A 21,225-nucleotide genomic window follows, 5' to 3' on the forward strand; every position below is an offset into this window, starting at 1 on the left:
CTCTAAAATGGGTCACTAAGTAGTATGCCCCACAGTATACCCTAAGCAGTTAGAGGTATTTTTGTTTTTTCGTGTTGTTTAATAAATTACAAAAAAAGACCCTTTACTCAACATGATATTCAGCCACTACCCAACCTCACACCACCTATGCCTCCATCACCATCACCTCCGACCACCTCTCCTCCACCTCCGGTCACTCATCTTCCACCTTTGGAATCATTTTTTTCATGCGATTAAAGCCGATTCTCAAGGAAACCTAAATACAAAGGCACCATACTATAACCATTAGACCAATCTTTTTAAGAGTTTCAATATTTTTTCACAACAAACTACGTCTCAAAAAGTTTACATACTTCATCACCAATGGTTGCAAGTATAAAAGTTCAGGAAGAATCAAGAAAACTTCACCATTTTATGGTGCCCCTCTGTTGTGAATTGCGACCGGGTCCACTGCTCCTTCTCCATGCGACGTCGAAGGTTGCTTGCTACTGTGGTTATCGACAACGTCTTCTTTCCTAGACGCCCAATATCTTCACACAGTCTCCACCACACCAAGTCACCACAAGGATTGCAGACGGCGATGACCCGCTGAAGAGGAAAGTTTTGTTATGAAGAAAAAGACTGAAACTTTTATAAATATTGGTCTACATAAAAGCGTCAAAATTGAAAATACCCAAGTTGCTCGCAGATTTGAATTCTCTCTTGCGGCTAGACCATCTAAGAGTGTAAAAAAGTGAGTTACACAATAAAAGAGTTATAGTCTCTCACTTGAAATGAATCACAACCTTTAATACTAAGATCAACGTGTGAGATTTGGCCGGAGGGAAGGCTGGAGAAGATCCAAACTCGTTCGCCGCTAAAATTGTTTAGTGTCACGAAGTTACAAAAATACCCTTAATATACAAGTAGTAGTGTGAAACACCTCTGGCCCCCGACCCTAATCCCCTTATTGTTTCACTGCTCCTGCGATTCTGCCTGGGCTTCTTCTTTACACTTGCCTTCTCTGTTCCCATCTCTTCTTCGTTCGTGATCTTCGCGCGCCGTTTCTGATCTCACCGGCAGCCACCGAGGTAATTTCGCCGTTTCATTTTCGTCTGCTCTTCGCCGTTCCTGATACCATTTCGTTCCGATTGTGTTTGTATGTGCTATTGGAGCTTCTAGTAGATTTATTGTCAGTGTCAACTTTTGGTTTGCCAGTTTGTATATTTCTATAATGTGCTCTGTGCCTCTGATTGCATGTTCATTGAACTTATCGAGATTAATTGATATAGAAATTGGGTTTGTTTAATTTTTATTGATTTTCCTGGCATGACTAAGAGGTATCATACACTGTTTATTGGTTGTATCCATGGGTACCTGCTTGTATCTAAAAATCTGTTGATGTGGGTACGCGCGGTATGCGGCCTGCCCGGATACAAATATTTGCTCGCGGGGCGGGTGGCGAGTAGCTACTACCCATACCTGCCTGCCCATTGCCGTCCCTACTGAGAACTGAGATCTGAGATCCGAGAACTCAGTGCATATAATGTTTAAGTTTTGAAAGACATATCCTCAGGTCCCCGAGCCATCAAAGTAGTGAATATAATGTAAAAGTTTTTCACCTTCATCTCTTGTGCTTGTTACATTCTTGCACTTCAGACTTTAGGAATATTTGTGTATAGCTGATACTGCTGCATGCGAGATAGTTTCCTCTGGCAATCTTAAGTAGAAAGGAACATGCCAGAACCTCAAATAATGGTGACATTGTCATCAATTGATTCCTTCCTAAAGCCATAAGGATATATTATAGCTTTCAGTTAATCAGTGCCGCTAATTTAGTCCATTCACAAATGGAGATTCCAAGAGATAGCATCATCCTTACTATTATATTGCTTCTATTTTTAAAATTTTAGCTTTTCATCTTTCACTATTTTACTTGTTCTCAGAAACTAAGTCGTAAATACGTTCATCTCTCCTAGAAATGAACTCAATTGCTAGGCGTTTATCAAGCTTATTTGGGAAGTCAGCTTGCGCCACTGAACCCTTGAATAGTGGGCGTCATCAACTGCAGCAACTTCAGCAATGCAGAGGCATACGAGTGCGGGTCTTTAATGGGAACTTGGAATCGGCATTGGCATTGATGCAGCGTAAGATGACATCAAGTGGGATCGAGAGGATGATAAAGAAAGAACAGAGATTCCATATCAAAAACTCTGAAAAGCGTGTTTTAGCCCGAAAGAACTTGGAGCGGAGGCTTCGATCCGAGGACCTTGCCCGGAAACTTAAGGCTATTATGATCAAGAAAGTCAGGTAATTAGTGCCTATATCAAAGAGCAATTTCTTCCATTGAACATAGAAAAATATGCACCTGGCTAAGAAACTTAAGGTCATTATAATAAAAAAGGTAGGTGATTAGCCCCTATATCTGCATATCAATGACCAATTTTTCTCCCTTGTATCGTTGCAAAATATGCTCCTTCATTCTGCATCACATTTTTAAATACATGATGTACGCTAAATTCCTGAAAATATCCTGCAGTGATGTGAATATTTTACATGCCATAATTAATTTGTAACTGCAAAGAATATTCCCCTTGCTATTATTAGTTATTGACAATAAAATTCCATGCAAGTGTCAAGCTTTTCTCCCTTTTACATAAGCTATTTGGGAAAGGATATCTGAGAGAAAACAGGATCAAGATAATAAAAATATGCTTACCTTGTAGGTTCATCCTCTCAATCTAGAGCCTACAATATCTGAACATAGTGGTATGTGAATTTTTAGCTGAAGTGAACTAATTTTGCCTGGGATATTATCCCCTGCAATTTCTGACCATAGTGAAATATGAATTTTTTGCTAAAGTGGAAATTCTGGCTTAGTTATTCATTTGGCCTGCAATGTCTGACCTAGAAGGTATTATTTTTGGGTATTTTGATTTGTTCACTAGTCAATTCTAACTTTGGAAGCACTGTTATCCTATATGAAACCTTGAAATGCATGAGGATGCATGTTCTTGGAAACTATTGAAAAAACTCTTGACCTGACATGACATTAGTTATTAAAAAAATTTAAGGATTGAATTGAAGGTGTCATGAACAAATGATTACAAAAGCTTAAGCTGTTGGGTGAAGACACATGAATGGTTTTATATTATATTCATAACACACCCCTTTACATAAGAGCTCATTGGGTTTGAAGTGTAGACAATGCACAAACCCACAATTCTTTAGCTGAAATTCAATTTTTTATTAGAATTAGGGGGCATTAAGGATCGAAATTTAGACCACTTTGTCATAGAGGTTGATTACCAGTTATGAACCAACTATCCCAAAAGTTTAAGCTAATGGAGATATATGAATGGTTTGATATCATATTTCAAACACTTGTTATTGTAAAAAATATAATGATTGGAGGAGAAAACATTAAACTCCTATCCTGGACAAAATCATTTCCAACCAAATGTAAAGGCAATTTTTGGTTATGGCGTTCTCTTATCAGCTAGTAGTTGTTTCTCCTGGGGTTGCAAGTTGGTGCCATCATCTTTTGAATCAGAAATGTTAACTAATTTCGATTATGCGGTGTATTCACAACATTGGGTACTTGATAACTGTATTTTGATATTTACTTGTTACCTAGGAACCGTTTATCTTTCTTGTTCCCACTTTCATGGAGGCTTGCCATGTTTTTATTCTTGAGTTTTAATGCGTTAAGAATAGTAGTTAGAATAAAATTATTCATGTTGTGGATTCAATGCATATTATATCGTGACATCCTGTGGATTTTGTGCTACCTTCATTACCTTTGCCCAAACGATTTCTTCTGTATTTTGCTTCTATTTGTACTGATGTATTCTATTGTACTGTGACAGGGGTCTTTGAGAATGTTGCACTAATATCGGAAAAGATATGGTTGGTAACAGTTGCAGTTATGTGGTTATTTGTTGGTGGCCACCGCAGCTGTCACTTTCTTTCAAATTGTATGAGGGGGTAGTATGTACTTTGGTAGCTATTATTTTGGGTATCAGATGCATTGTTGCTCTCTCATTAACTAAGAATAAAGCAAATATTTTGTGATAACTGATAAGAATGGCAATGGTTTTATTTGGCCAAGTCCTGAATCTGGGTGAATACATATGTTGAATTTCCCAAGTTGTGAAACAGTTTTCAAGCAGTAGTTGTTGTATGCTGCATTAACCTGATAATTTAATGAATTGAAGAAATAGTTTAGTGAATTAATCTCAGCCTGATAAATCTTGTCAACAGCCTGATAATTTAATCTTGTAGATCGAATGTCCTATCTTTGTCATGATAATTTTAGGGGCTAAGCATAGGTATAGAGTCTGTAGACGGTTGGTCTTGGTCCTGTCTCATGGGTGCCCGCCGACTCCTATCTGACTTTGATTGGGAGAACCCGCTTTAACCGTGTTTAGTGAAAAAAATTGAATCTGAACTCGATTCAATTCTTATATTTTAAATCATTTGAATTGAAATGTGTTTGGTGTAGTTAAAAATATAAGTGAATAAGATTAAGAAATAAAGTTGAGTTCAAAAAAAGATTAAGAAATAAAGTTGCCAAACCCGATGATGATAAGGTTGAGTATATCCTCGCTTTCTTCAAACCTGTTCTATACTTAGCTGGTCGGGAGGGTGTAATCAGCCCCCTCCCCCAGTCAATAGAAAAAACTAAACCGGTTCATGAGCCATTACATAAGGCTGAAACAAAGGAAAAAAACTCTTATCAACTCAAACAAAATTGAGAAAGGAGCTAGAATTCTAAGCTAGAAAATTGGCAACACCATTACAACTATCACAAACAAACAAACAAAAGCTCAAAAGAGAGATGGTTGCATGATATCTATCAGTATAAGCATGGATATTCATCACATCATTGCTTATTGATAAAGTTGTAAACCCAAAAGCTAATAGAAGCCATAGCAAAGAGTAAAGGTTTACATTGTAAAAAGTTAATTGAACATTACAAAGACACTGATACTTATACACAAGACTAACTCTTCTAACTAACTAGGAAGTATTTGAAGATTTGGTCCTTGCACTCTAGCTATATTCTAATACTTATCAGTAGACAACCAACCACACAAAACTGACATACATTTTCTGCTAAATCCAAATAGAGATGATCCTCTATTCTCTGCATCTTCCAACTCCATCTTCTTCTCCTCACTCTCACTCTCACTCTCACTCTCACTCTCCTAACCCTATCCCCTACCGTCACCCAAACACAAACGGTTACATCAAGTTCAGAACAACCTACCGCGAAAACCTTCGTTACCTCACAACATTAACCTTAATCCACCCAAAAACCCAACCCAACAACCTCCCTCTCCCCGACGCCGTCGACCACATCCTCGCCACCGTCAGCTTCCTCAAATCCCATTCCTTCTCCGACGCCGACATCCCCCGCCTCGCCCGCCACTTCCCCCACCTATTCTCCACCTCATTCGACCCCATTTCTTTGAATTGCTTTTTACAGGAAAAAGATTTGTTTTTTTTATCTACAGGGAAGGTTAAATGGCTACGCTTTCCGATATTGGGCTTGCGGCTGCCTTGAACATCTTGAGTGCGGTTATTTTCCTTGTGGCGTTTGCTATTTTGAGGCTTCAGCCTTTTAATGATAGGGTGTACTTTCCAAAATGGTACCTCAAGGGTTTAAGAACAGACCCTGTGCACGGAGGAGCGTATATGCGCAAGTTTGTCAACTTAGATTGGAGGTCATATATCATTTTTTTGAATTGGATGCCGGCTGCACTCCGAATGCCTGAGCCTGAGCTTATTGACCATGCTGGATTGGACTCTGTTGTTTACTTGAGGATTTACTTGATAGGGTATGAACTATGGAGTATGGACTATGATAGCTTCTATTTTCTCTGAATCAATTATGGCATCCTGAGTTGGAGTTTGGCTATAGAATATATTGTTCAAGGATTTTCAAACATGCAGTGTGTGAATTTTACATCAGCATAGGAGAGTACATTCCTGATAATGTTGTGTTTTCTTTGGGCAGGCTTAAAATCTTTGTTCCTATAGCATTCCTGGCATGGGCAGTTCTGGTTCCTGTCAACTGGACAAGTACTGGGCTTGAAGGAACTGGGCTGAAAAACATAACTGCTAGTGACATTGATAAAATCTCCGTTTCAAATGTCCAGCGTGGATCTCAAAGGTGTTAACTTTCAACTATCATACAGGGCAATTAAAGTTTTGCTGCTGCTTCTTGACGTTATTTAGTTAATTATTTTCAAGTCTTAAAGAAAGAACCTTCATGTCAAGATATGTTCTTGACCTAATATAGTAATATTTATGGATTTGCTATGATGAGGGCTTTCAGGTCTAGTGTTTAACTAAGGCTAGCCTTAATTTACAGCAAAAATGTCAATCCCTTTGCATCTACTTTCTAGATACTTTGGTTATATCATAATTACTTTTTTTCCTACAACATCACTTACTTATCCACTCTGTTTATAATTATTATTATTATCTTTCTTTTTATGCACAATCTTGCCTGTTGAAGTTGCAAAATTACTTATTATGGAGCATTCACATCGCTATTTGAATACATAAGTTATTGTGGGGTGTTGGCTTTTCTAAAATTGTTACTGAATCTTGTGCTGTACTAAAATTTTACCCTCTACCTCAGGTATTGGGCACACATAGTAGTTGCTTATGCATTTACTTTCTGGACATGCTATATTTTGCTGAAGGAGTATGAAAAGGTCACCTCAATGAGATTGGAATTTCTGGCCACACAAAAACGCCGCCCTGATCAATTTTCGGTAAATTTAATCTTTCTCCATTTCTATTTAGGAGTTTTTCTCTGCAAGACTTCTTGGTTTAATATAATGGCTCACTCTTCTCTTTTCTGTTTTATATATGTACACTCTTTTATCTTTTTTGGGCAACTTTGAGATGGGGCAATGGAATTCTAGTTTTATGTTACTTGTGTTAGGGTGGCATGCTACTTACTCATATGTCTAGGTAGATCTCTATTGTATGTTTTACACTTTTCTGTTCTAAAAAAATGTAAATTACTGGTGTGGATTTGCTAGTCATTAGGCTAGCATAATAATAAACTGGCGAGTGGCGATAAGTGGGCAAAGCAATGGTGAAAAAAATGTCGATTACTGGTGTGGATTTGCTAGTCATTAGGCATTTAGGCTAGCATAATTTCAACACATCTTTAATCTGTCAGCATCTTTATGCTTGATAAGTTTGGTGAAATTGCAATTATTGGTTAAATTTTCCCATGTTAACTTCAAGATATATGGGATATTTCTTCATGATATTTTGCTTATCAAAATGTTATTTTCAGGTGCTTGTTAGAAACATTCCACCAGATGCTGATGAATCTGTTAGTGAGCTTGTGGAGCACTTTTTTCTAGTCAATCATCCGGAAAACTATCTTACTCACCAGGTTGGTTGCTATACACTTTACTCCCAAAATATCATGTTCATTAATCATCTCAATGATTTTGGTATTTGTGAATTTAAGAAACTTCGTGTGAAACATACTTCGCAAGTTTCAGATTTTGCTGCAATGTTAAATTCCTAATTGTCAAATTGATTATAAAATGATGTATGTGAATTGTGAAACAGAGTGCATTAGGAAGTAAATTTTTTAGGGAAGTTAATTTATCCTCAAATCATTTGGGGTGGGAGAGTAACACCCAGATTTCTCGAGGGTTAGAATCGTAAGGTTGAACAAATTATAAAGACAATAATGGCAGTGAAAATTTGAATCAAATAAAAACCTTCATTAAAAGAGAGCCAAGAAGGAAATAATCCAAACCTCAAGAGAAAATAATGAAACTAAGTCACCCCTCCCGAATCAATGCACATGAAGAAACTCAAAGATGGAGATGACCCTAATAACGGAAAGCGATAAAAGTTAATGGAAGAGTACAGACTCGATCAACTGACGACCATAAACCCACTATAAACCTGAACTCCTAGGAACCCTACGTCGAACCGTAGAGGGAATCGAAACACTTACGCGTGGGAGAAAGAGGGATAGGCGATAACAATGAAACACCCAGCCTCGACCCAAAAGAGGCGACAATAAGGACGGAAGGTATCCATGGATAAGGATGGAAGCTCCTAACGAGGGGGGAATGGAGGCTTGGAACGACAAAGAAGGATGTAGTGTTCCGGATGGGGTGGGTTCGAAGGAGGGAGAAGGAAAGGATTAGGTGTTCTGGACTTGGAACCCTAGATGAGGGAGATGAATCTTCTGGAGCTTTTGAGTTTTGATTTCGTTGGGAGAGATGGGTATAATCTGAAATGGTTTAATTCAATTGAATGGTATATGGATGGGTAGATGGGGTAAGTTGGGGTAAGTTTGGGTAGATCTGATTAACATTAATGGTGGTTAATTTTTTTTAAAATTTTTTTTTTTTACTTCTAATTATTTACCTTACTTAATTAAGGTAAATAATTACCACCTGGGTTAATCTTATATTAATCCTAATTATTCTCTAATTATTTACTGAATAATTGTATCATATAATAACTATTTTATTTTTCAAAATAACTAAAAAATACAAAAAACCTGATGTACCAGGTCAAAAGCAAAATGTGTAACTTTACACAACTTTTTACATGATCATAATAAATTTTCCCATTTTTTTTTGCCTTTTTTCTACTTTCCTGAACACATACAGTGTCAGTGAAGACTTTTCAACATCTAATTTCACTTTTCTGCACCAATTCAAGTTAGGAGTATACTTTACATCACTTTTCTGGCCAAATTGCTCCATATATAAGGCCCTCCAATTGAGATTTTTGTGGCCCTCCATATATCATGCTTTCACATTTCATGGGTATCTTGGTTTTTCTTGTGATATATACAAAAATGCTGTTTTTTTATCACTGTTATCATAGATTTGTTTGTTATGAAGTGAAGCTTTGTTGTGTGTTATAGCTACTAAAGGTGTAGATTTTATTGGGTGGTTAATATAAGATTGTGAATGATGTGCAGCTTGAGGAGGCAGAGAAAAGGTTGCAGGATTCTGAATCGAAATTGGCTCGCCTTCGAGGTCCAGCCAATGCAGTTTCGTCTAGGAAAAATAACAGCTTGGATGATGGGATTAAACCGGTGAAAATGGAGCGGCGATCAAGCAGTCCTCCAGATAATATGAAAACGTTGGTTCTGGATTCTTACAGCGGGGATTCTGATCCGAAGGATCATCTTCTGTATTTCAACACGAAGATGGTGATAATTGCGGCATCAGATGCGGTGAAGTGCAGGATGTTTCCATCGACGTTCAAATCGACGGCGATGGCATGGTTCACAACTTTGCCGCGCGGATCGATTTCGAATTTCAGAGACTTCTCATCCAAGTTTCTAGTGCAATTCTCGGCGAATAAGAATCAGCCGGTGACGATCAATGATTTATACAACATTCGCCAACAAGAAGGAGAGTCACTGAAGGAGTACATGGCAAGGTACAGCGCTGCATCGGTCTAGGTAGAGGATGAGGAGCCTCGAGCCTGTTCTCTAGCATTCAAGAATGGTTTGTTACCGGGAGGGTTGAACAGCAAGTTGACACGCAAGCCTGCACGATCGATGGAAGAGATGCGTGCTCGCGCTAGCACTTATATTCTTGACAAGGAGGACGATGCTTTCAAAAGAAAGCGCGCGAAAGATGGAAAGGCGAGGAGCTCCAAGGAAGAACTTCTGATGAACAAAGTGAATTCGCCAAAGTTAGATATCTTCAAATTTTCTAAAAATATCTCCAAACTCTCCAATGTATTGCCATAACAAAAGCGTGCTCTTTTTCTCCGAAATGAGTTTTTTAACGAGGCGCTCCATCAATAAAACGAAAATTCATGAAATTCATGTCCAAAGATTCCAGGGATTCCCTGACGATCGGAATTGCCGATCGATATAAAGAATTACGGCGATCACTAGGTGGGACAAGCTTGATCCCCAAAGGGGCTTGCTGGAACCCTGAAGGTGGCGGCGATTCCACAAATGGCCTTTGACGCCTGGGAATCTCCCCCCGGAAAGTCTGATGTGATCGCCGGTCCCGTAAACGATGTGCTGGGTAAGTCTCGCCAGAATACGACGAGCGCCATTAACTAGGCAAAAGTCTTGAGACCCCCAAATGGCCATTGGGACCCAAGCATTGTAAGCCACGAGCGGGCAAAGCCCCGGGCAAAGCCCTCAAGAATGGAGGCCATTTATCCCTTTGTGGAAAATGTTTAAAGTCTTGACGGAGAAATGCCAAGCAACAAGCCCTAGTTAAAATTAATGCACGAAATCGTTAGGCGTAATTCAATCACATGACGCGTGAAAAATAGCGCAAGATATAAGGTCGGCGAATGAATAAGGTGGAAGGCGAGTGCTTGGTCACTCAGGATGTTGAGTATTTTATTACTCCGGGCGTCGGGGCGTTTAACTATGAAATTCATTCTTAAATTTTTTAACAATAAGAATGCGGCGACCAAAAGGATTTACGGCGAGAGCAATCATGCAACAATCGCCTAAACCTAACAATCATTCAATGAGATTTACAAAGTATACAAAGGCGATGTGAAAGCAATGGCGGTAAAGGTTAGGTAAAAATTAAAATTACACTATTCATTATTTCTTTCTTCTTCTCCTGTTTCTTCTTCCTCTTCTTCAGTTGCGGCCCAGAGGTGTTGGTCAATCAAAGGAGGATCATCAGGACCAACCAGTCCTTCAGCAGTGATTTCTTTCATTATTCCCATGGCGCTAAAGTCAAAGTCAGGAAACAAGTGTTGAGCCTGGTCCTTGGCGAGGTAAAAGCCATGCTCACGGTTGTCATAAGCAATGTCAGCGGCTTGTTCCCTCGCCTCAACGGCTTTGGCTCTCTCCACCGCCAGCTCGCCCTCAAGCTCTTTGATCTTCGCAAGATGGGAAGTAATTTCGGCATCTTTCGCGGCGAGGGCTGCCCCATGAGCCTCGTCCGCCTTCTTAATCTCTTCAGAAGTAGCTCGCATCACCGCCTCCAAATCCGCCTTCGCCGAAGCCAAAGACTCAGCAGACTTTTCCTCCTGCTCCGCCAACGCCTTTTTCGCTGACTCCAGTTCAGCGCGCACTTCGAGCTCTGACTCCTTAGCAGCCAGCGCCTCGCCTCTGGCAGCCAAGTCCTTCTCAGCTTGGTCTTTTTCCTTTTTGCAAGCTTGGAGACTTGCATCGAGGCCATCCGCTTCTTCCCTCATCAGCTTCAGATGATCCTCCAGTTCGCCGATTTTAATCCCCGCCGTACCAATCAACTTGTCGGCCTGGACTTTTTCTTTGCCCGCTTGGTCTCGAAGCGCTTCTTCCAAGCGGCGGCGTCCTCTTGGTGCTTGGCATTCTCAGCCCTCAACCGTTCAGTTTCAGCAGCGGCGGCGTTGAAATTGTCAAACGCGTGGGCAAAGATGCACCCAGCGCGTAGAAGACAAGCAAGGGTCTCCTCCTTGGCCTCATTAATACCCCGGCTCAAAACTTCTTTTTCTATGGCGTCACGGTTGAGGCCGGTAAGTAAGAACTCTGAAGGTTCAATGGCGTTGGGAAGCATATTGTAGTAGCTAGAAGAGCCGCCCTCGTTGCCAGGAGCTTGCTCGATCCGGGCTGCTTCAAAGGTAGTGGCGGCATCAGAAGAAGGTCTTTCTTCTTGATGAGGCGGGGGAGACATGGAACGCCCATCATTCGTTGGAGGCGAGCTAGGAGGTGCGACTTGGCGAGGGGGAGACTTGGGGGTTTCTTTTTCTTTTTCTCTTTCTTTCTCCCCGGCGGGAGCATTGGAAGACGCGGCAGCGGTTGTGGCGTTGATGGCGGCAAGCTTCTCAACAGCTGAGGGTTGAGAAGTGTTGGTGGTTGTGCCAGCAGTTGATGACTGGTCAGCAGTTGCGGTTGTGGCGCCTACAGTAGTGGATTTGGCGGCGCCAACGGTGGCTGTATCACCAGTAGCGGAATTGGGAGCTGTGACAGTGGCAGACTCGGTAGCCGTGGCGGCGGAAGCATTGGCGGAGGCTTTGGCAACATTCTTGCCTTTGGACACAGCGGCAGTGATGGGTTGAGCGCTGGGGTTGGAGGAGCCGGCGACTGCAGATTCCGGGGCGACAGAGGAGACTTTAAATAATTTCCTCCTCTTTGGGGCTTGGGCGCCCTCGGTTTGGTTCTCAGCACCGCCCCGTTTTTTCCCATCGCCCTCAGTGTTGAACTTTGGAGAGAAACGGGCCATTCTCCTCTCGCGGGCTTTCAGGAGCTCGGCGTTGGTGAAGTTCATATCTTCTGCAACAATAAATAAAAAAAAAGGGTCAGTAGCAACATAAGGGGTAAGAAAGAAAATGATGATGAAAAAACGAGAGAGAAATGACGATGATAAAAATAAACTATAAGTGACCTAAGTATTTGGGTGTCCTTGAGAGGCGAGCGCCCTCAAGGACTGTTGAGCAGTCAAGGATAGGAAGCGGGGCGAGGAGATTTAAAAAGGCTTTGTCGTTAACAGACAAAGATTCTTCTGAAGGGTCGGTAATCCCATTGGGCTTCTCCGTCCAGTAGAGGGGAAAAAGGGCAGTCCCGTCCCTAAGGGTAAAGGCCTCAGGATAGGCGGGGTGAACCGCCACGCGGAAGTATCTCCGGGCGAAGGAGGACTTTGCGTTACTCTTGTGAGGGTTCAAGCACTTGCGGCCGGGTAGAGATGAGATGCAGAGATAAGGGAACGAGGACTCACCAGGTAAGGATGTGAAGAGTGGGTAGCGGAAGGGGTGAAAGGCGACGGCACCAGAGCGGAAGTTGGAAGAGGGAGCTTGGTAAGCGATAAGAGAAGTAAAGAGAGGTCTCGGAAAGGGATGATTGTAGGGAAGAAGGGTTTTTATAGGCAAAGGAGGGAAGTTGGAAGGGTGACGCGTGTCGGCCGCGTGTGGAAGGTTGGAAGTCATTATGGCTTTTGGGAAGTGGGACGCGTGTGATGAGGAGTTACTGCGCATGATTGGACAGTTATGAGGAGTGAGGTGACGGTTGCGGAGAAAGGGGAAAACTGACGTAACTGACGTATCACATGGAGCAGTTAGAGATTTGAAAGGTTTTTGAAACAAGGGAAAGCGCGAAAGGCCTCGCCACCATGAAGACTAAATGCCATCGCCTAATAAATGGTGTCGCCAATGAAGTTTAACCGCCCGCCAAGGGCATCGCCAGCCAACACTTGGATGATCAGTACATGACTAACACCTGTCACCTAGCTCGCCGACGAAAGACGCTCGCCTACTCCAACTAATCGTCAGTACAAAGCGATCGTTCCCGCTGCCTGTGGACTTGTGGACTTGCCGGTTTGGGTTGCTCACCAAGACCAGTGGACTGGGTGACTAAAGATGCTTGTTTCCTTTCGCTTACGCCATGTCGGCGACGTAGTCTTCTTCTTTTTTCCTCAAGCCATGTTGGCAGCTTAGATTCCAGCACACCATAGGACGCATGTAAAAGCATTTAAAAGACACACTTAGCTCTCATACTTCGAGCTCGGTGTCTTGTGGACTAGTGTACTGGGCGAGCCCCTAGAGGGGCGACGCCCAGGGTTTGGCCCGCCCAAGGGCGAGAGCCTGGCCTTAAGTTGGGCCTCAACTTCAGAGGCCCAATTGGCCCAATAGGTAGTACCCAAGCTCTATAAATAGGAGGTAGATACTAATTGTAAGGGACTTTTGGCTCATTTTATAAAATAGCACATGAAATTCAGCACTCTCTCTCTCATTCTCTTTCTCTCTCAAGCACATTCTTCCACTCTCTAGGTACTATCCCTTCCTTCAATGTTCATTCCCAGAACACTATGTAATAGGAAAATCATCCTTCTCTTCTCTTTCTATTTTCATGGGTCTTGGACTCTTGGTCCTTGGTTTTCATGATGCATAGGTGCTCCGTCCATGGTCATGTTAATGACATTTTATCTCAGAGCTTAATGATTTAGGAATAACTATGCAGTGTTTTATCCCTATTTCCTGGAGTGGAGATTGCAGCTTAATTTTGGTGTGATGAGTGATGACCAATGATCTCATTTTTCAAGAAGTTTAGATGTTGAAGGAGATTAAGGAGTTAGTGTCTCATTTTCTGATTATTCATTACTATTGTTTCACCATCACTGGAATCAAGCAAGGAGAAGAAATAGGTTTTGTTTTTTTTTTCAAATTTCTATCAATTTATCACAAATTTCTTTAAATTTTTTCTTCACCTATCTTTTGTTTTTATTTTGAATTTTTATGATAGGAAATAAGGTATGAGCATAAAGTTGTGTTCGTTTTGCCTCTTATTTTCCATCTATTCTGTCAGTTTTCTTTTGCATATACATTGTCATACATTAGTAGCTATAGCTTGCTTGATTTTTTCCCCTTGGCTACTACATTTGATGCATTTGGCAGTATTGGTGAACACCATGCAGATTGTTTTCCTATATCCGAGGGAAGAAAAATTCCTATTTGTTGCTCGATTTTTTTCTGCTGCTGGTATTTGTTTAAGGTAAACCATCTTGGTTTCAAGTGCATTTTTCATTTGTACAACTCAGTATCTATAACCACGGAAAAGGTGATTTTTTATTTTTCTCAGATTTATATTTTTTATGACAGGCCTCTGTGAGTGCTTCGTAGGAGCATGTAATGATAACCGGTACATGAAAAACTCTCTTGGCCAATTGTTGTCTTTATTACTTTTTTTTATTAATGTTGTCTTTATTACTTTGAATATCATTTCCTTCATTACTAAATGATTTAGAAATCTTATTGCATGGGAAAGCTTGAAAACTTTAGTGCACTGGTTTTCTTCTTTGCACAAATGAAAGCAAAGTTGTAATTTCTTTTTCCAGGTCCATACAAATGAATAGGACTCCAGATAGGCTACTTGTCATTTTGGGGTTTGTAAATTGGAATGACTTATTACGTGCACTGAATTGTTGGCTATCAAGTTTCGTCCGCAATATAGAATCACAAAGCCATGAGTTTTATTAGACGTGTGGTAGTTAATCTTTATGTTTATGGAGCCCATATAATATAAGTATATAACAGATATTGCTGGACTGATTTAGCCATTCCCCCATCTGTTGTGTTGTTCTTTTTGTTACGCTTTCGATTTTTTAGGGGCTACTATAAGTATTCTGACTATAGATATGTTGATATGGAAGAAGAGATAAATATCTGGTGCATCATGTTTTCTCTTTATACTTAGGATTGTAGTTGACATTATAGAGAAACAAAGGATTTGGTAACATTCTGCAAATTTTCAATATCACTCTTCACATTTTCATTGAGAATGATGTGCGGTGAATTCGTTCCTCAAACTAACAAAGGAGTTTTGACATTATCTCTGACTCATAGATGAGAAGAGAAATGATTGTGTTCCTTGTGAGATAAAATGACTATGTTTAACAGCTAAGACAGTTATTAATGGTATATTTGAAAATTATTTTTTTAACTCATATTTAGATATAGTGGAGTAGCAGATTTAGTTTGATGTATTTATAATAAGAATCAATGAGGTTGACTCCATATACAATACGAGCTACCACATCTTTCTACTTCATGTGTAAAGATGTTTGCTACTAACTTTCAATCTTGGACAATTGAAACAGTTCCACAAAAAATTCAATCAATCAATCGTCTTTCACAAACATTGTACTTCCTATAACATAACTCTGTTGCTAAATTCAATTTAAAACGTTATTGTTAACCATTTTATCCTTAACAACAAAACATATATGGTATTTTCATATTTTACTCAAACAAAAGTAAAGACATTATTAAGCAGTGGAATTTATTTTTAAAAAACATAATTCTAAATTTGTAATCACATATTTTAAATAACAAACAATTATGACACATGTATGGAAAATTAAATTTGAAATAGATATTGTTGAGGAAAATATGTTTTCATACCCTATAGATCTCAAAATAGTTTAATATAACCATTAAATAGTATTTAATTTATATTCATAACAATAACAAATTATTACTGATTGTAATTAAAAATAGCAACCGTGCAAAGCAGTGAAGAAAAAATCACAGAGCTCTCTCACCCTCACTCTCTTCACTGTCCAAAAACCCTAACAGCCTCATCCTCCATTCCCAAATGGCGCTGCCACCACCATTTCCTCCATAGCCGCGCCACCACCACCTTCCTTTCCCGGCTTGAATCGCTTCACCACTACCTCCTCTTTCTCTCTCCGTCCATTGAAGCCAGACATCGCAGCGTTCTCCTCCCGATTTGAAGTCTCACCGGCCTCCCCTGAGGTTTGTTTGATCTGGACATTTAAGAGACTAGTTCTCATTTCTTCTCTAGCGTGTGTAGTGAACATTTTCCTTTTTTGTATTGGAAAGTAAAACCTCACGTTCTCTCCTTTTTCTCTCTGTTAAACCCTAGATTTGCTGATCATGGATAGATGTAACGATTACGATTACGATTTTGCTGATGATGATTACGATTTTGCTGATGATGATTATGAAGAGGACGATGATGATATTCCTGACAGTGATAGTGATGAGGTAATATGAATGATTTTACTGGTGATGATTTGAGTCTGTTCTTGCTAGAATGTGTTCTCTGTGTGTGTGTGTGTGATGAAGAGTTTGGGAGTGTCATTGCCTATTATGTTCTTCAGATAAGTATATATGCAACTGTATTGTATGCCATGAGCAAGGGCTTGCCATCTTATCTACTATCATCTTTTATCTAACTGCAGGTACTTCTTTGTTTTGTGTTGTTCTTATTAATATTCTGTTTTCTGCAGAGTGATGGGTGGAAGAGATCCAGGCTGAAGAAGAAGAAGCAGAGGATAGCTAATGAGCTTGAGCGATCAGATCTTAAATACACAAGGCGGCTGCGGAAATTGCTTAAAGGTACAAAACTCTCGATAATAGCAACCTATTGTTTGATTGCTAGAATAGCAATGTGTTTACGTACACATTGCTATTAAGGTTCATAATAATTTTGTGATTTTTAAAATGAATATAGTAATCCAAGTGAAATATACATGTTGGTTTAATCTTTTTATTTTTCTTTCTTTTCTAAAGAGTTTGATAGTCGAGCTGTTTAGGGAATAGGCATCTTTTGGGAGAATTTGTTTGTACCTAGCTACTGTTTGGGTGTGACCATTTGGACAGGGGGAGGCAAGGGGGGACTAATGGAGGCCACGGTTACCCTTTGCCTTTTCAATTTCTTATAGAGTAGTAGTATGTGGCCCCTGTATTTTTACAATTGTTTTGATCTAGTAGTGCTTGGTTGGAAATATAGGTTCTGCAAGAACAAAGAATTTTACTTTTATATTTGTCTTTTATTTAGTGGGTTTGGACTATGAGTACTATTTTCATATTTTAATGTTTTTATCCAATGGGTTTTTTTACTAGCTAAACAAATTTACTATCTAATGGGTTTTGACTAGCTACCAATCTTCTATAAATCTTTTACTGCAAGTTACTATATAATTCTTTCTTTTTGTTCAGCTTTTAATACTAAGATTTAAGCTTGAGTGAGATGTACTATATGGAGGTTGTAAATCTACTATCAAATTCTTTCTTTTTTAATACTAAAAAAATTGAAGCCATGTTACTTTGATGCTATCTGCAAAGCGAGGCGCCACAATGGAAATGGAGGTTATTATGTATTAAGCTCTACACATGCAATTTGGCTTTTGCACATTTAGTATATACTATATGCTACACTTTTTGGAAGATAAAAAAACACTTTGGGGAAGATTAAGGGTCCATGTAAAGTGAACATTTGGACTTCATAGTTAATTCAAATGATTTTTTGCAGAATTATAGACCTCATCAATTTGTTTCTCCTAGTGTCTTCTTTTTTTCTCTTGGTATTTTAATTTGCTAGTCGATTGCGGAATGAACTCATTGGCATTTTTGTGTAGCAGTGAATTAGTATAGTATATACAGTAGTATAGATTCTTTGGGTCAACAATCTTAGAGAATAGCCTTTAAATTTTGTTAGATATATTATGGATGTGCAATTTTATGTTTTTTATACGTCACGTTGTGAGTAATTCTTTCTTTTTGTTCAGCTTTTAAAGCGTGGGAGCGCATCTGCCTCAATTGATATGGAAGATTAGATAATGATTTGTCTGTACTTTAACACTTTCATGGTTGAATTGAAACAATCTCGATGTCAGCAGCACACCACCGCACCACACCACCTTTGAGTCCATGCCAAATACTCTCAATCACCTTTCAATTATTTCAATTCGATATATCCTCATTCAAAGCCATAGAAACCTGATGGAGATCTGCTCCAATATTCTGATGAGAAAACTGAGTTTAGATCGTGGAGTCTTGCGAACAGGGGATTCAGTAGCAAACACTGTAGACAAAGCCAAATACCGGAGAAGAAGAATCAACAAGAGCGGAAGCCATGGATACGGATCAAGAAGCTCTGATACCATGAGGAGAGAAAACTGAGTTTAGATCTCAAACGCCTTCCCTTTGTTGTAGGGTATTGACCCTTAATTAATTCAATTTGGTCTAGTTTTTTTACATAGTTTTTTTTTCCAGATCCATGTCAAATAACCACTTTGTTGGATGGAAATTGCACTGGATCTGGATGGTATGGTAGACAATTTTACTTTGATTGATCTATTCAGATCCTAATATCTCTATTTGCTATGTTGTTGCAGGGAGTACATCCACTTTAGATTCAAATAGATATGGGCATGTAGTAATTGGATGCAGAAGAACTTCAAAAAACAATCAAAATAGTACATGCTTGAAGGTAAATTTCTAGAAACTGTAGTCTTCAAAATCAAAAGAAACCCTTTTACAGTATTCTTCAAAATAAAATGAATTCTTCAAAATCAAAATGAATCCTTGTCTAGATAGTAAATGTTGTCCTAGGAGCCACAAACACTACAACCCTATCCTACCAAGTGCTTCATCACAACATCTTCTCCGCAGAACGTTACTGCTTTTGCCCAATTGTTCAAAGCCAGATAACTTTCTTTGATTCTTTCATGGAGTTCCTGATGAGTGATTCTGCCTGTGAGGGTTCGAAGGATAGGTAAGAGTGAATTCATGAAGTTGCCATCAAAAGTAGTCTTCAAAATAAAATGAATTCTTCAAAATCAAAATGAATCCTTGTCTAGATAGTAAATGTTGTCCTAGGAGCCACAAACACTACAACCCTATCCTACCAAGTACTTCATCACAGCATCTTCTGTGCAGAACATTACTGCTTTTGCCCAATTGTTCAAAGCCAGATAGCTTTCTTTGATTCTTTCATAGAGTTCCTGATGAGTGATTCTGCCTGTGAGGGTTCGAAGGATAGGTAAGAGTGAATTCATGAAGTTGCCATCAAAAGTAGTCTTCAAAATAAAATGAATTCTTCAAAATCAAAATGAATCCTTGTCTAGATAGTAAATGTTGTCCTAGGAGCCACAAACACTACAACCCTATCCTACCAAGTACTTCATCACAGCATCTTCTGTGCAGAACATTACTGCTTTTGCCCAATTGTTCAAAGCCAGATAGCTTTCTTTGATTCTTTCATAGAGTTCCTGATGAGTGATTCTGCCTGTGAGGGTTCGAAGGATAGGTAAGAGTGAATTCATGAAGTTGCCATCAAAAGTAAACTGCGGCCAATTGCATGCTCCATAAAAAACCACCCCTCTGCATCTCTTAGCTCCTCTGAAAAAGGCTCCTGATGAACAGGTATCCATAAAAACTGTCAGTGTTGCCTTTTCATTCATTTGTAGGTCTGCCATCATGTGTTCCCAGAATAGTTCTGCAATATTATGTTTCATTAGTACAGTTTTATGGGATAAATCAAGAGATGAGGAAAGGACTGAACAGATGAGGAAAGGACTGAATCTGTGATGACAACCCCTTTCTTTGGCCCCTTTCTCTTCTCAGTTGGCCAGATTGCCCATATTGTTGGTTTAGTCTTGTACTCTCCTGCATGCCCCGTCAAGTAGAGGAGCAGTCTCTCCTTTTTTTTTGATAAGCAAAAAAAAAAAGGAGAGACTGTTTTGCTGGGTCTTTGGTAATTACCAAAATCAGCAAGTGTAACCACATTCTTTTTTAGAAAGCCCAAGTTTTCAATTAAAACTTCTTTCATCGCAGTTATATCTTTTGGAATGCATTTCAATTCTTCCGCAATCGCAATGAGCAAAGCCTTCTTCTTTTCTGATTTAGGGTATGCTGATGGAAGCATGTCCAAAACATGCATAGCAGTCTCCCTATCTTCCTCTTTAATGCCACTGCCCATTATATTTTTTACTGCTTCCCTACCATCATTCTCAACAATTAATTTGCCTATTCTGTCCCCGCCTTCTTTTAATAGCTTCTCCAAACTAGACAAAATACTTTCTGCGTCTATTTCTTCTTTTTTATTCTTCCTCCGAAGAAAACGAATCAGAGATTCTGTGCACCCCTGTTCCACCAGTGCCCTGTTACCAAGTACATCAGATTAGAAGATTTGCTAAGATAATAAAAACATAGATAGGAGCACTGGAGCAAATTTGAATTATACAGATCAAAATTCAACTTACATTCTGTTTCTGGTATCTGCTTTATATACAAAAGAGGTTATTGCTTGACATGCCCACCATTTAAAATCAAAATCATCTGCTTTCATCCTTCCTGGAAATGTAGTATACATCACTTGTTTGATAATTTCCACAATGATTCCCTCTTTTATCACATCCTGCACATATTTATTTGATTTACAATTAAATATTGTATAATACATATATAATATATCATATATTTGATTGCAATACAGCTTACTGATTTTTGCTGCTGGTTTCCAAAACCTATGTTTGCAACATTCTTGCACACTTTGGTTTTGACTTTCGTAATTTTGTTTTTTTGCAGTAGGGTTTTAAAGCGTGGGAGCGCATCTGCCTCAAGTTACTATATAATTGTTTTTTATACTATATAATTCTTTCTTTTTGTTCAGCTTTTAAAGCGTGGGAGCGCATCTGCCTCAATTGATATGGAAGATTAGATAATGATTTGTCTGTACTTTAACACTTGTGGAAAATATTTATTGTGCTATGTTTTGCAATGCTTTTGTAGTGTGACAAATAGAATGTCTATTTAATGTTGATGACTGTTAGAGAGGGTGCTGGTGCATATGTTTTATGGAGGCAAGGTTGTTAGTGGATGTGGATAGCCGTGTCTATTATTTTTGAGAGGGGTATTACCATGTTTTATAATTGTTCTATCAAATCAATCTTTAAGTTTAAAGTGTTGTTGTGCTGGTAGTTCTGGTGCATTCTATGCGTGAATAGCTTGGAAGGATTTTGT

At 39.3% G+C, this 21,225-nt stretch overlaps 2 protein-coding genes across 11 annotated transcripts; both read left to right on the forward strand.

Moving 5' to 3' along the window:
• Positions 1-911: 911 nt before the first annotated feature.
• On the forward strand, positions 912-4,089 carry LOC130710364 (uncharacterized). Of its 2 annotated transcripts, none has more exons than XM_057559594.1 (3): positions 912-1,070; positions 1,959-2,289; positions 3,849-4,089. In XM_057559594.1, exons 2-3 carry the CDS (start codon positions 1,961-1,963, stop codon positions 3,856-3,858), a joined length of 339 nt encoding a protein of 112 aa, XP_057415577.1. In that variant the 5' UTR covers positions 912-1,070; positions 1,959-1,960; the 3' UTR covers positions 3,859-4,089. The 2 variants fall into 2 exon arrangements, with proteins under 2 accessions (XP_057415577.1, XP_057415578.1); XM_057559595.1 differs by having other exon boundaries at positions 913-1,070; positions 1,926-2,289.
• A 1,001-nt stretch (positions 4,090-5,090) lies between these two features.
• Positions 5,091-21,103, forward strand: LOC130710363 (CSC1-like protein At1g62320). Of its 9 annotated transcripts, none has more exons than XM_057559585.1 (13): positions 5,091-5,822; positions 6,002-6,157; positions 6,632-6,767; positions 7,304-7,405; positions 8,969-14,446; positions 14,554-14,593; positions 14,790-14,938; positions 15,952-16,209; positions 16,340-16,461; positions 16,707-16,815; positions 17,988-18,415; positions 18,597-18,691; positions 20,791-21,103. In XM_057559585.1, the coding sequence occupies exons 1-5, from the start codon at positions 5,509-5,511 to the stop codon at positions 9,455-9,457; spliced, it is 1,197 nt and encodes a 398-aa protein (XP_057415568.1). In that variant the 5' UTR covers positions 5,091-5,508; the 3' UTR covers positions 9,458-14,446; positions 14,554-14,593; positions 14,790-14,938; positions 15,952-16,209; positions 16,340-16,461; positions 16,707-16,815; positions 17,988-18,415; positions 18,597-18,691; positions 20,791-21,103. The 9 variants fall into 9 exon arrangements, with proteins under 9 accessions (XP_057415568.1, XP_057415571.1, XP_057415572.1 ...); XM_057559588.1 differs by having other exon boundaries at positions 20,794-21,103; XM_057559589.1 differs by having other exon boundaries at positions 17,988-18,410.
• Positions 21,104-21,225: the final 122 nt, after the last annotated feature.

Source organism: Lotus japonicus, chromosome 4, assembly GCF_012489685.1.
Source record: "Lotus japonicus ecotype B-129 chromosome 4, LjGifu_v1.2".
NCBI classification, from domain to species: domain Eukaryota; kingdom Viridiplantae; phylum Streptophyta; class Magnoliopsida; order Fabales; family Fabaceae; genus Lotus; species Lotus japonicus.

What these genes read in the sequence shown, in the direction of transcription:
- LOC130710364 (XM_057559594.1), top strand. Translation starts at nt 1,961, where the DNA reads ATGAACTCAATTGCTAGGCGTTTATCAAGCTTATTTGGGAAGTCAGCT.
- LOC130710363 (XM_057559585.1), top strand. Translation starts at nt 5,509, where the DNA reads ATGGCTACGCTTTCCGATATTGGGCTTGCGGCTGCCTTGAACATCTTG. An exon ending in TTGAGGATTTACTTGATAGG is followed by an intron (nt 5,823 to 6,001) that starts GTATGAACTATG and finishes TTCTTTGGGCAG; the next exon opens with GCTTAAAATCTTTGTTCCTA. An exon ending in GTCCAGCGTGGATCTCAAAG is followed by an intron (nt 6,158 to 6,631) that starts GTGTTAACTTTC and finishes CCTCTACCTCAG; the next exon opens with GTATTGGGCACACATAGTAG.